Here is a 13460-nt window from a genome sequence, read left to right as displayed (position 1 = left end):
GCGGGATGCGTTCAACAGTGTACTATTCCTGTGGCTTTTGGATGGATGCTAGTACCACACTCCTGCTGTGATTTGGCTAATTTATTTTACTGCATACCACACTATAAAATGAACTACTAGATAAAGACCCTAACTGACTGCGCAGCTTCCTCTTTTCTTGCTGCTCGCAGTCAGATAAGTGTCTTTATCTTTGCTCACAGTACTATACTTTGGTTTCATGTCTCTTATGCCCGTTTTTATTATATTTGCTTTATATTTGTGAATCGCGACCTCGCGCTACTGCTTTCACGCTCTGCGCGTGTGTTTCACTTTGGCTCCGGTGCGTTGTTCCCTCGCTCCCCCCCTCCCCTTTCAGACTCGCATGGTAGCTTCCTAGCGCGCGCTGCTTCGCGCGTCTTCCCCGACCTTCCTCACCTCTTGGAGGCTTCTCCGGTCCCCGGCTCCTCAGCGTGCCTGCATTTCCAGTTCTTGTGCCCTGTTTCCTCCGTGTGTGAAGCCGTCTGACGCTCTCTGCTCGGCCCGCCTCTTAAACACGCCCCTGCTCAAAATTTAACCCTCGCCTACCTCCTGTGTTTTCTGTGGTTCTTGCTGTCACAGCCTGATTATGGAACTCGATAGTTCCTCTGAGGAAGTCCCTGCCCAGGACTCCCAGACCTTCAAGAAGGACTTGAGTAAATTTATTAATAATTCTGTGGAAACAGCTGTGGAAGTATCCATGAAAAGAATGTCTAAAAATATGGAGAACTCCATGTTAAGCATCATGTCCAAAGTATTGGCCCAATCTGCGGGGGAAAGCAGAAAGAGAAAGGTGGAACACTCTGCTCAATCTCGTGTCCCTAAAAAAGCGTCATTGACTGGCGAGTCTTCCTCGCTCTTGACTGAGGACTCAGTTCCTCCTAGGCCTCCTACTAAGGAGGGGTTTGTTGGCTCCGAGGGCAAGCGCAAACAAAAAGACAAACATGCAGAGTCTCCTAGGAGAAAATTGGTAATTTCCACCATTTTGGACACAGATGATGATGATGATGCAAATTTTGATGACGCTGATCAATTATTTGACCTTTTTGACACTGCTGACCCTTCCACCCCCCTTCTAAATCTTCTAAATTGTATTCTTTTTCTTTTGAGCCAGTTTTTGACTCCGAAGGTTTTCCCATGTTTGATCCCTCTACTATTCGACACCCGAATTCTACCGAATGGCTCCCTTCTCACCATGTCGGAGAATATATTTCAGCCAGATTACGTCTCCCTCTGGAGGCCCCGGTAAGAGCCAGACTCAAATCTGAATGCCCTAAACCTTCTCTTCCCGACAAAATCACTTTGGTTCCTTCCATCGACCAACCTCTCCTCACTTTCTTTTCCAAGTTTGGCAAGGACCCCCGCAGAGGGGTGGACAAGGCTTGGTCCACTTGCCAGGACAAATTGTTGGACATTGTGGGCCCTCTAGCCCGTATTTTTGATTTGGCAGAATGCTCCCGCTTAGAAGGTACTGACCTTTCTGCTGAGGAAGTCTCCATGTGGGCCCAACGCGCCTTCTGTCTTCTCGGAAATGCGAATTCCGCAATTACTCATGAACGTCGCAAGGGTCTCCTGATTAAATTGGATCCTAAACTCTCTAATCTAGCACCCATGGATCCTGGCCCCAAGGTGAATGGTCTCCTTTTCGGAGATAATTTGGTTCGTGACCTTAGTACATTTGTTTCTACTTTTGCTTCATTGGACAAAGCCCAGCAAACAGTAAAAAAGGTTTTCGCCCCTCGGGTTTTTGGACGGGCCGGCAGAGGCAGGGGCCGCTCTTCCGGCCGTCCTTACAACCAAGGCTCCAGAGGTTCGTCCAGCACCCATCAGGACTACAAGCCCCAATTTTACCCCCAACGTGGCTGTGGCTTCAGAGGGAGAGGTCAACGAAACTATCGTCAAAACTCCAACCAGCAAGGTAAGCCTTTCTTTTTCCCCTCCTGTGGGGGGTCGCTTGAAACTGTTCAATCAAAAATGGTGCACTCTCAGTTCAGACCCTTGGGTCTTAAGCACAGTGCAAGGCTACCTAATCGAGTTTCTTTCCCCTCCCGTTCAGACTTATTTTCCTCCCCCCCCTCGTCTTTTCATCTCTCATGGCATCTCAGATTTCAAACGAAATCGAGGCTCTACTCCAAAAAAGAGCAATTGAAATTTTTCCCTTCGACTCCTCAGGCTTTCTAAGCTCCATTTTTCTGGTGCAAAAGAAAAACAAGAAGCTACGCACTGTCATCAACCTGAAGTGGTTCAACCAGTTTGTGGTTTATCGCCATTTCAAAATGGAAACCATTTTACATCTGAGAGACACCCTTCGCCCCAACGACTGGATGGTCCGTTTAGATCTTCAAGATGCTTATCTCACGGTTCCCATTCATCACTCCCAATGGAAGTTTCTTCAATTCCAATGGACAGGTGTCAACTATTGTTTCACCTCTCTTCCCTTTGGTTTATCTTCCGCGCCCTGGTGCTTCACAAAACTCTTAAAACCAGTGGTCGCCTATCTTCGATCTCTTGACATAAGACTAATTATTTACTTGGACGACATCCTCCTCACGAATTCCGACAAACAGTCTCTCCTCTCCGACCTGCTCTTGACTCAATCTCTTCTTTTGGACCTGGGTTTTCTTATCAATACGGACAAGTCATCTCTAATCCCGTCTCAGAACACGGAATTCTTAGGTTTTCTGGTGGACTCTGCTGCAGCGTCCCTTCGACTTCCTCTTTCCAAAGTCTCCAAGATCAAAACGGAGATTATGTCCGTTCTTCAGTCTTCTCTTTTGTCTCTCCGATCCCTAGCGAGGATCGTCGGCCTCCTCTCCTCCTCCATTCAGGCCATCTTTCCTGGCCCTCTCCATTACCGCGCTCTTCAGCGCCTAAAGATAAGACACCTACGACAAGGTCTCGCTTATTCGGATCTCGTGGCCCTAGATCCCGAGTCCCGCACCGAGCTTCAATGGTGGATCGACCATTTAGATGCGTGGAACGGACGCACTATCTTCGCCACTACCCCAGATCTTGTCTTAGAATCCGATGCAAGCCTGTCGGGTTGGGGCGCCCGATGTGGACCAATCTCGACTGGAGGTTCATGGTCCGCCGAGGAGTCCAAGTTGCACATCAACTGTTTAGAGATGCTTGCAGGTTCCTTTGCGATCAAAAGCCTTTCAAAACACAGGATTCACTGTTCTATCCTCCTTCGTATGGACAATGTTTCTGCGGTTCGCTACATCAACCATCTCGGCGGAACAAGGTCCACGCCCCTGGCGGACTTAGCAAAGAGTCTGTGGGAATTCTGTCTCGCCCATCACCTTTCTTTGACAGCAGAGTATCTCCCTGGAGATCTCAACAGCGTGGCGATTGGCACTCGAGATTTCTTCGAGATTCCAGCGATTGGAAGCTCTGTCCATCCGTCTTCCTTTCTCTTTCCCATCTTTGGGGCCCTTTCTCTATCGATCTTTTTGCATCCCGGCTCAATTCCCAGTTGCCCCGGTTCTACAGTTGGCGCCCGGATCCCCTGGCCTTGGCGACAGACGCTTTCCTGCAGGATTGGTCTCGTCATCTACATTATGCCTTCCCTCCTTTTCTAATGATCAACAGGGTTCTTTCTCAGGTTCGCCGCCAGTCTTCGTCTCTGGTTCTTGTAGCCCCTTTCTGGCAGGCGCAGGTGTGGTTTCCGACTCTTCTCGAGATGGCAGTGGACTTCCCTGTCCTTCTACCCTCCTTCGGGGATCTTCTACTCAATCCCCTGGGCGAACAACACAGTCTCATTCTCGATTCCTCCCTGACGCTCTCGGCCTGGAAAGTTTCCGGCCTTCCACTTCTGACGTCCTCATTTCACAAGAGGCTTCGATCTTTATCAGCCAGGCCTGGGCCCCTGGAACCTCCAAGGCATACAAATCCGCCTGGTCTCTTTGGACAAGCTGGTGTTTGGAAAGGGACCTCAATCCCGTTTCAGCCTCTCTGAATTTCATCATTAATTTCCTTGGTTCACAGGCCAGCGCAGGTAAGGCCTATCGCACTGTCAATCTCTATCGTTCAGCCATTTCTCTCTACCATTCCCAAATTGATGGTAAACCGGTTGGTGCTCACCCTCTGATTTGTCGTCTCTTGAAAGGTGTTCGATGTGCGAAACCACCGTTGGCTAAGTATACTTCTTTATGGGATGTTACAGTGGTTTGTAAATTGTTTACAAATTGGCCAGACAATTCTGTTCTTTCACTCAAGATGCTATCTGCTAAACTTACCATGTTGCTGTGTCTAATTTCCATTAAGAGAGTTTCTGATGTTAAGGCTCTAGATGTTTCTGCTCGCCAATTCTCTCCTACAGGTGTTCTATTTCAGATACGCAGACGCACTAAGACTCATTTGGATTCGGTGTTTTATCCTTATTTTCCAGCTCATCCCAAATTGTGTGTTGGACAATGTTTAAAAGTGTTCCAACAACGGACTGCTGATCTCAGAACGCCCTCTCATTCTCAACTCCTTATTTCCTTTCGTAAACCCCATCTTCCTGTCTCCTCTCCTACCCTTGCCCGTTGGGTCCGTTGGGTCATGTCTCTTGCCGGAATTGATGTCTCCGTTTTCGGGGCTCATTCGGCCAGGGGAGCCATGGCTTCTACAGCCTTTTGGTCTGGCTCTCGTTTGGAAGACATTCTGAGATCAGCAGATTGGTCCAATGACAGTATTTTTCGCATGTTCTATTGTAAACCTGTTCATACTGTGGCTTCTGATGTTGTTAATATGCTTTAAACAAGCATAATAGGAGCCTCCGGTCTTGCCATAAAATGTAGATTTTTCTAGTATTCATGACGGAAAATCTTAATTTTATTAAAGACACGGAGGCGAGTATTATCCCGCCGCAACATTACTAACATTGTTCTCCCTCCCTACAGCGAATCCAGCCCTGCCACCGGCTTCATCTTCGGAGATCTACCCTTTGGCTCCTACGGTCCTCACCTCCAAGTTCTCCAATTCCGGGGCTCCTGGATCCTCCTTCTGGAATCCTGTTTGGTCTTCTTCCTTGGATTCCTCTGATACAAGACTTATGTTCCTGGACTTTGGCTATATCCTTAATTTTATTCATTTTCCCTTTGTTTAATGACTATCCATGATCTGCTCGCCAGCGAAAAGAGGAAGCTGCGCAGTCAGTTAGGGTCTTTATCTAGTAGGTCCTCTGTGATTGGTTACTTCACTCTCGTTTTTTCTCATTCCCATGGCCCAGTTTGTTCTCTGGCCCTCTGGGAACTGTAGTTTTGCTTATCTTGGCTGCTGTGCAATTAAATGCAAGAGTAGAAAGCATAATACTCGCCTCCGTGTCTTTAATAAAATTAAGATTTTCCGTCATGAATACTAGAAAAATCTACATTACACTACAGAATATTGTTCAGGAGATCTTTTTCAGTGTAGTCAGATTTGTTTTTGCTTTCTCTGCTTCTTGCTAATTTTTTCATTTTTTCGTGTGGGTTATTAAATGTATATACGTTTTTTATTTGATAATGGTAGTGAGGGAAAATCTACTTTTTACCGATAGAGAATTGTCATGGTGGATGAAATGATGAGAGTTGAGCCACAATTGTTTGGAGCCAAAGGACAAAATACAACTATAGCTCAGAAAAGGCAAATGTGGGCTAGTGTAGTTGACAGAGTGAATACTGTAGAACGCAGCCTGTGCACATAGGAGGAAATTAGGAACAGGTGGAACAACCTGTGGGGGAGAATGTGTTCCGTAGCCCCCAAGCATCACCCAGAGGGCTGGTCGTGCCTTTCCCAGCCCCCCCTTTCAACTATTTACCTGGGAGGAGAAGGTCTTGCAGATCCTAAAACCTGAAGGCTGAATTGGAATCCCTAGTGGAGTGGAGACTGGTACGTTATACTTTTGAATGTGTCATTAAACCTTAATGCCATTTTTCCTCTTAATTTTGCTGTTGCTAATGTTTGTTTTTTTTTTTTAAACATATAATCCTGTATAAACCTTTTTTGATTAGTAGCATTATTGTTATTTCTCTCGAAGGAGAAGTCACTCATTAGGTCACAATTATCAGAAATTATCCTCAACATTTTAGATTGTATGGAGTATAACAGTTCTGCACTTCTTGTGTGTCCCCCAATAAAAACTGCAAACCTCTAAAGTATAACATTTCAATTGGGTGGCAGAACCTTTTTTTGAATGATATTAAATCCTTTTTTCTGATATTTAGTGCATCTGTATTAGTTCTATTTTGCATTGTTTGCATATTTTGCAAAATGATAATTATTATTTGTTTTCATTTTACAATTTTGAATTTTCTTTTCAACTAAATGTGGAACTGAATCTGTCGCAGAGCGTGCTGTATAACACTACACATTATATATGACTACAAACATGTATATAATTACAGCCTCACTTTACTGGTTAATGAATATATATGTTATAGCAAGCAAAGAACATAATGATACAAATTACCAGATTAAAAGTAGTGTTGTTATGTGTGAAGGAGGGGGCTGAAATAAAGAGATCCAGTTCATGGATTTTCCTTTGCACCTAGATTTACTTTACACATGCTAAATAACCGCCTGCAATTTCAATTCCTAGAGTCTCAATTCATAGCTTCAGAAGTAGCAATTAATTTTTATGCTAGTATAAAAAATTATCCTCCACACCAGGGTTAGGGTGTGACAAAAGTGTGAGAAGGATAAGGAGTAACTATTGGAAAATTACAAATTTGCAACTTTTCCAATATTCATGCAAATCGAAAATTGTGTATTTTACCGCAGTTGCCGCATATACAACCTAATACATAAAAAAGTAGCTCATCTGTAGCTCGACTGTTTACGGGGATTCACAAGCATTCCCTCTATGCCAGGTAGGTGTAATTTTTTTGTATATTCCTGGAAAGTTCTTGTGACTTTAATTTGGTGAATAAGGATCAGAGAAAAATATGTGTTGTGTTGGAAATGATTAACACTCTGCCATACTACAGGAGACTGGAGACTGTGAAGGAAGGCGTTTCTCCACAAGGAAGTATCCTTACATATAAAAAAAAACATTTCCACTTAACTCACACAACCTGTAGCCAACAGGCTGAGTTAGGGCTGTGGAGGAAGATTCTGCATGTAAATGAACAAGGTCAGTAAATTAACATGATTTTTACTTAGGTTTTTTGCATTAAAACAAAGGTTAGAAGCTCACCGAACTAATGAGTGCTATTCTATAAGATGTAATTTTGCAACTTATCACATATATCACAGGTCTCCATGCTTTTTAATGACTTCAAACGACATTCGTTTGCATTGTGTAAAAATGCCTTCTGCCTGAACCTAAACAGTCACATAAACATGGGTGTGGATTCACAAATGCATCTAAGAAAATGTAAAAGACTGCTCCTGTAGTCCTAATTCAGGGACTCAAAAATGTTTCGAATCACCCACTTAGCTTTTATACTAATTGAATGACTAAGTAAGCCACTTATTTTACAAGAAGAAGAACTTAAAATGCACATATTACTGCTCTAAAATTCGGATCTTTTTATACTTACTATTTATTGCCCTTTCAGAAGTAGCACTGTGCTCAAACACACATTTAAGGGTCCAATTTACAGCATTAGCTGCAGCTTCTTTGTTCCACACCTAGGTAAAAACGAACAATTTTATTCTTGTAAAATCATTTTGGGCATTAATATCATTTATTCAAAAGATATTCCTATTTAAATAGGTGAAGTTCTGATTCAGTGTAGAAAAGCATGGAAAAAATGGCAACGATTTCATGAAAATACACTCCAAAATTGTTTTTAATTGGTGTTATTTCATGCCCTTGGTAAGTTAAGGCAGTGCTTGCTTCAAACACCTTTTGCCACAGTATTATGAAGACAGGATTCTGAATGTAGTAATGTGGGACTAGAACATTTGTAAATAATTGTTGTGTGACGTCTCATTGTGATGATGATGTGTTCTCTTGTTTTTTTAGATGCAACTGATCTGCCCATTTATGTTGAGAGTGTGCTGCTATGTTAATTTGTGCATCTTATTCTGTTGTGTTCTAATGTTTACTTCAGAGATGTCAACAAATGATGCTACCTTTTCGGACAAAGGAGAACTTGCCTTGAAAGTTCCTGTGACGAGCAATCATTTACCACAGTCTAGAGTGGTAAAAAAGTGCTGCTCCAGCTCTTCAGTACTTAAGCCATCAGACAGTCCAAAGCTGTGTAAGAGACTTTGGTGGAGATTTACAAACATTTGCACCATGTTTGCGTTTTTGGATGCAAAATGTCACAAAATCTTGTTCCTAATTTACTTACCAGCGTTAAACTTGTTAAGTGCTGGAAATAGCATAGTGCTGCTTCGCAATTTTTTGCTGGGGACGTGCCAAGGGTGGTGCATGGGCATTTGGTGCAACCACCCAAGGTTTCTCACGCTAAATCCAATGTACTAATTGGGTTTAGCATGAGAAAACTGCAGCCTTTTAAACTAGGAGGGGTATCCTTCCTGTACAAAACCTATGCTGGACTCACACACACACCTCTAGGGCTATGGCGCTAAGGTATGTGGGTGGTGTACGGCAGCTGTAATCACAGCCGGTGCCAGGGAAAGGGGAGGAGAGAGAGCCATATCCTAAAAAGAATATCGCTCTCCTGCTCTCTCCCTGTCGCACAACACAGCACAGCCTTGTGGGGGCTGCACTGCCTTGCATGGAGATTTGGTAAATCTCCCCCCTTGTCTTAACTTAGCTTCCTATAGCCAGTATCCTTCCAGGCTCCTACAAGAACTCTTTTTTACTTTTCAACATGCACTTCTAAAGAGCGCATGCATCTGCAGTCCCTCTCTTTCAACCCCGCCCTCTTTCTGCTTTTAGGGTGTCTATGCTGTGCAACATCTTGCGTTGAAAATAAATATTTAGAGATAATATTACAACTCAAAGCGCACATCATGTTTTTCTCTTGACGCATAATTTTTCAATCCTTCACCAACATTTGGTCCTTCACTGATGCATAATTACAATAGCCTCTTCTATATGACATCACAAGAAGAGAATCTCCAGGCAGATGTGCATGTATTTTATTTTATTTTAGGTGGACGTCTAGGTGGTTTTTGCGTCTTTCCCAGTTCCACAGACCCTGAGGGGGGAACCCTGCCTCTTACTTCCTTCTTGAAGCATCCGTCCAGGCTCCAGAGCAAATTAGCATGCTGGGAGCGTAGGGGGGATACTGGGATTTTCTGCGTCCGCCGCCCCTCAGACTGTCCCATTTGCATTCTTTTGTCTGGCCAGGGAAGACAACGTCACTGCTGAGTTCTGTATCCCACAGTGCGAGCAGGCCTTGGTCTCTGCTGGTCAAAGAATTGCCCTGTCAGGGGCAAAAATGCCCTCTTTAATAAGCGACCCCAACCCAGAAATAATCAGAGAACAGAAGCAACATGAGCAATTTATTTCCTTGAACAAGTGCCTAACATCTAACATGGTGAATGCCAGCCACCTCTCCGTACAAATGCTACCACCGTCTGATTCTGTTCTACTGCCTTCGTTATCTGGATTAAGGCAGGGCTGTTTGTAACAATATACAGGGACATCCTCTAAAAATGACTCACAAACACTCGCGATTAAAGTGGAAAGACACACAAAGTGCCTTTTACAACACAGAAACAACCACCAATGCCTACATAAGGGCGATATAAGCCACATGCTGCCACTGAGACAAGCCCCTTCCTAAGGCAATATATTCAAAATGAAGGGGCATATATATGTACAAGCCCCTATCACCACCACAACGTCACTTTTACTGACGTTGTGGTGGTGATAGGGGCTGCGCCTTCATGCTATGGTTAGCGTGAAAGGGGCGTGCAGTGGGTTTTGCGGTGGGCATGAAGCAGCACACATGAAAGTAACAGAATAGTATTTTAGGATTGTTTATGTGCAGGAAGGGACACCTTCCTACACATAAATGATCGACCACTGCACGCAGACACCCTTGCACTGTGGTGCACGGGTGCCTGGTTTGCGATAAGTTTCAAAGCTTAGCGGCATCGTAGGGGGAATCGCAAGACTGCAATGCATTCTTGTAAATATGGTGCACCTAACAACACGCTGCACCACTTCCGTGTACATATTCCCCCAAATTCGATGAGGAATTTTTGTGGTGAAGCTGCTACTGAGGGCATCAAGAAACCAGAGTTCACAGCGGAATACATATTTATTTTCCTATGTTTCTAGCCTGGTCCGGCTTTAGAGCTGGTGGCACGCGCCATGACAATATTTTTTAGCAGCCCTTTATACATGACCTCCTCCTCAGATTTCCTTGCTATCAACTGTCCATAGTCCCTCTCTTGCGTACCTTTCATTTGTTTCAAAGAGCTGGTAAAGGCTGACTTTACTAATCCACTGAGCTGTCCACATTAAATACAGTTGCGTTCTTTGCAGAAGACATATTAACGCTCCGTACGAATTTATGGCAAGACAAAACTGCCACTAGACTAAAGTCCGATCTCCCTCTCTAGCATAAAGTGTATTTGTAAGGTCCTCGTTCACCGCCACGGGTATCTTGGCACTGAATAATAGATGTGTATTGTTACCCAAATCAATGGTACTCATTTCATCAACCTCAAAAGGATGAAAGGCTGAGTGAAGCCACCGGAATTTGAACCTGTGACCATGAGGTCAATCACAAGCCCCTACAGTGGAGCATTAGTCCACTAATGCACCAGCCCCAGCATGGAATATTGATCACAAGAGTTATCTTGACATTTTGATTGCGTCTGAAATGTGGACGCACAAAGAACTCAGCATCAGCTGATTTTAAATCGTAATTTGTTCCTAAAATTAGCGCCCCCACCTGAGGCCAGCTCCCAGTGCTTCCTCACCAGCCACACTGCCCTAAAGCCGGCCCTGTTTCAAGTAGAGCTGGACACCAAACCTTACCAGATACACGTTAAGGGTTATCCATGCCCGTTCATATCCCTTGGTTAAATGTAGTTCATTAAAAGGCAACATCAGAGATCAAATTGCGAAGTCTAACAGCATTTTTGTTTTCTGGTGCACACATCCAGAACAGGACTCAGTGTGTGCGCTTTAATGAGCGAAATTACAATGGATAGAGTACATGCGCTCCTCCCGAACTCCAGATGTGGAATCATGTATTGCACGCCACCTGCACTGAAGCAGAAATCACTGCTTTGAGTTCTCTTGCTTGCGTTGCATGGAACACATGCAGTTCCTCACAGGGTTAGCGAGTGGACACATACGAGGGTATTTTGAGACTTCACTGTTTAGAAGTTTCAGAGCCTCTTCCATATCTGTGGGCACGGCCTGATTTTGGGTGATCAAAATATTGATCATGTCTCCGGTCTTCAGGGCAGGAAAGTCAATCAATACTCATTCTGATTCTGCACACAATAAAGACTCTATTGATAGCTTTGTTAACGCGGGATTTCTGGTCTATTGTTATAGATCTAGATCCCGACTCCGGTCGACTGAACCGTTGGTACCTGTCATAGAGTAAAAGGCAATCCACTACTAGGTCAATCAGTTAATGACTTACTCCACTCTAAAGAACCACTGAAGCTTAAAAAGTTTAAAAGTTTATTACAAAGCCAAACTTAACTGGAGATACAAACATCTCAATATAAGGTTCAAAAGATATACGGGTATCAATACAAACATGAATTTTCTAAATGCTCTTAGTCGGCAGAAGAATATTACCAAAACCAATTCAAAAATCATCAAAGTTGCAAGAATAGACACAAGCTGTAGCTTATGAGTCATTTACAGAAAGGAAAGAAATCAGGTTAGACTGTCCCTACACTAGACTAAGTGACATCCCTACTTAGCAAGATCTTAACCTAAAAAGGTGTCAGCAGTGGTGACTTCCAAAGAAGAACACACACTTCCCTTAGTCTTTGTTCCAAAAATGATGTCTCGCAGTTCCCTATCTGCCTACCCATCCACTCTCTTAGGTTCCTCAGATCATCTGCCTTAACTCCACCCAGGGGTGCTGTCCCTAATACAAAATCACACTTACAATAGGAACGCCCTTTGGAGACACCCCTTAGAGACGCCCCTCACGTGGTGTTGGTTCTGGTATGCTCCATGCTGGTACTCCTCTAGGCCCATCGTTAGCGTTGACCTTGCTTCCCAGGCTCCTCTCTGGCAAGACGGTACCCCCAGGAAATTCCTGAAGACTCCTCCAAGCCTGTGCCTGGCTCTCTAAAACAAAAGTCTATTCATCACTCTCTTGATTAAAACCTCCTCGCACCTGCAAACAGACACTTGTACTGTGGGCCCCAAATTCCGGCCTCCACCATATCTTTAAGTCGTAAACCATTCAAACAGGCTCCACAGTTTGTGCCTAACACAGCCTTTGTCTAACGAGCACATGCAGATCAAAAGAAATGACTTTGTCTATTCAGGCCTATCTAGAATTACATGAACGGGCCTGTGCACTCTGCAAATATTTAATTCTTCTAAACAGCATTCTAACTTATTACACACAATGATTATATGAAACGTCTATAAAACATTTTTCAGTTCTAGGATCAATAATACTTTGAATTACAATAACATCAAAATCCACCATCGTGTAAGAGTGTAACAGCATCTTGTACTCTATGTGAACTGCCATGTGGCCTACACATTTCTACGTTTAGCAGCATTACATTTTCCCCTACCACCGCCACATAAGATGGGATTTCAACATCATTGTAACATCTCTACAAACATCTACATTAGCTTTTCACACTTGATATAAGTATTCTATTTTAATTAAACACTATTATATATTTTCAATCTATAGATTCGACACTCCTATATAATGTTTACTAAACTAATACAACATGCTTGTAAATATGGTGCACTTCTATATTTTTCTTGATTTGCGCTCTCTCAATCCCCCCTTTGATGACTTTTAGTAGTCATCATCATTACAACACCATCCCTGAGGTAAGGTCTGAGTCAAACTGAAGTCGTTTCAGTACCCCCTCGTTTCATCATCTCTAGAGCCTTTAGACTCCTGTACTGATTATCCTGCATCGCAGTCAATCTCCTCTCCTGCCTTCTCATGGTTCTTTGCAACCTGTTTGATCTATACCATTGGTACAGCCGCACCAATCCCCACAAAGTGATTATACAAATCACTATTATGATGATAGGTTTCAGTATGTACCAAATAATATTCTTTCCTAGGTTGGCAAACCAACGTCCAACTTTTTCCCACACTGTTACCTTTGTCAAATCCTCTATCTCATGATGTATTTCAGTAATGTTTCGAATGTATTTTTCTAAAGGTTTTGAATTGTCTGGAATGTAAGTGCAACATTCCTAGACCTTCAAAGCCTTACAGACTCCTCCCTCTTTGGCTAACAGAACATCTACAGCAAGTCGGTTCTGAAGAACCATTGCCCTTATGGATTGTATTTCTCCCTCCACCAGCATTAATGACCTAGCAGTACTGGCGGACAACCTATCTACAACTGTTGCCAATCTTCTAATC

The 13460-nt window shown here is 43.5% G+C and overlaps 1 protein-coding gene across 1 annotated transcript in view; it reads right to left on the bottom strand.

Annotated features, from left to right (window-relative positions):
* LOC144762222 (cysteine-rich venom protein TEL1-like) overlaps positions 1 to 13460 on the bottom strand; it is a 333433-nt gene that overhangs the window by 286008 nt on the left and 33965 nt on the right. Inside the window, exon 3 of the mRNA XM_078647370.1 lies at positions 7524 to 7614. Within this exon, the coding sequence (XP_078503496.1) occupies positions 7524 to 7614 (91 nt within the window). The remainder of the gene's footprint in view (positions 1 to 7523; positions 7615 to 13460) is intronic.

Source organism: Lissotriton helveticus, chromosome 6, assembly GCF_964261635.1.
Source record: "Lissotriton helveticus chromosome 6, aLisHel1.1, whole genome shotgun sequence".
NCBI classification, from domain to species: domain Eukaryota; kingdom Metazoa; phylum Chordata; class Amphibia; order Caudata; family Salamandridae; genus Lissotriton; species Lissotriton helveticus.
This window is presented reverse-complemented; position numbering and strand designations above follow the sequence as displayed.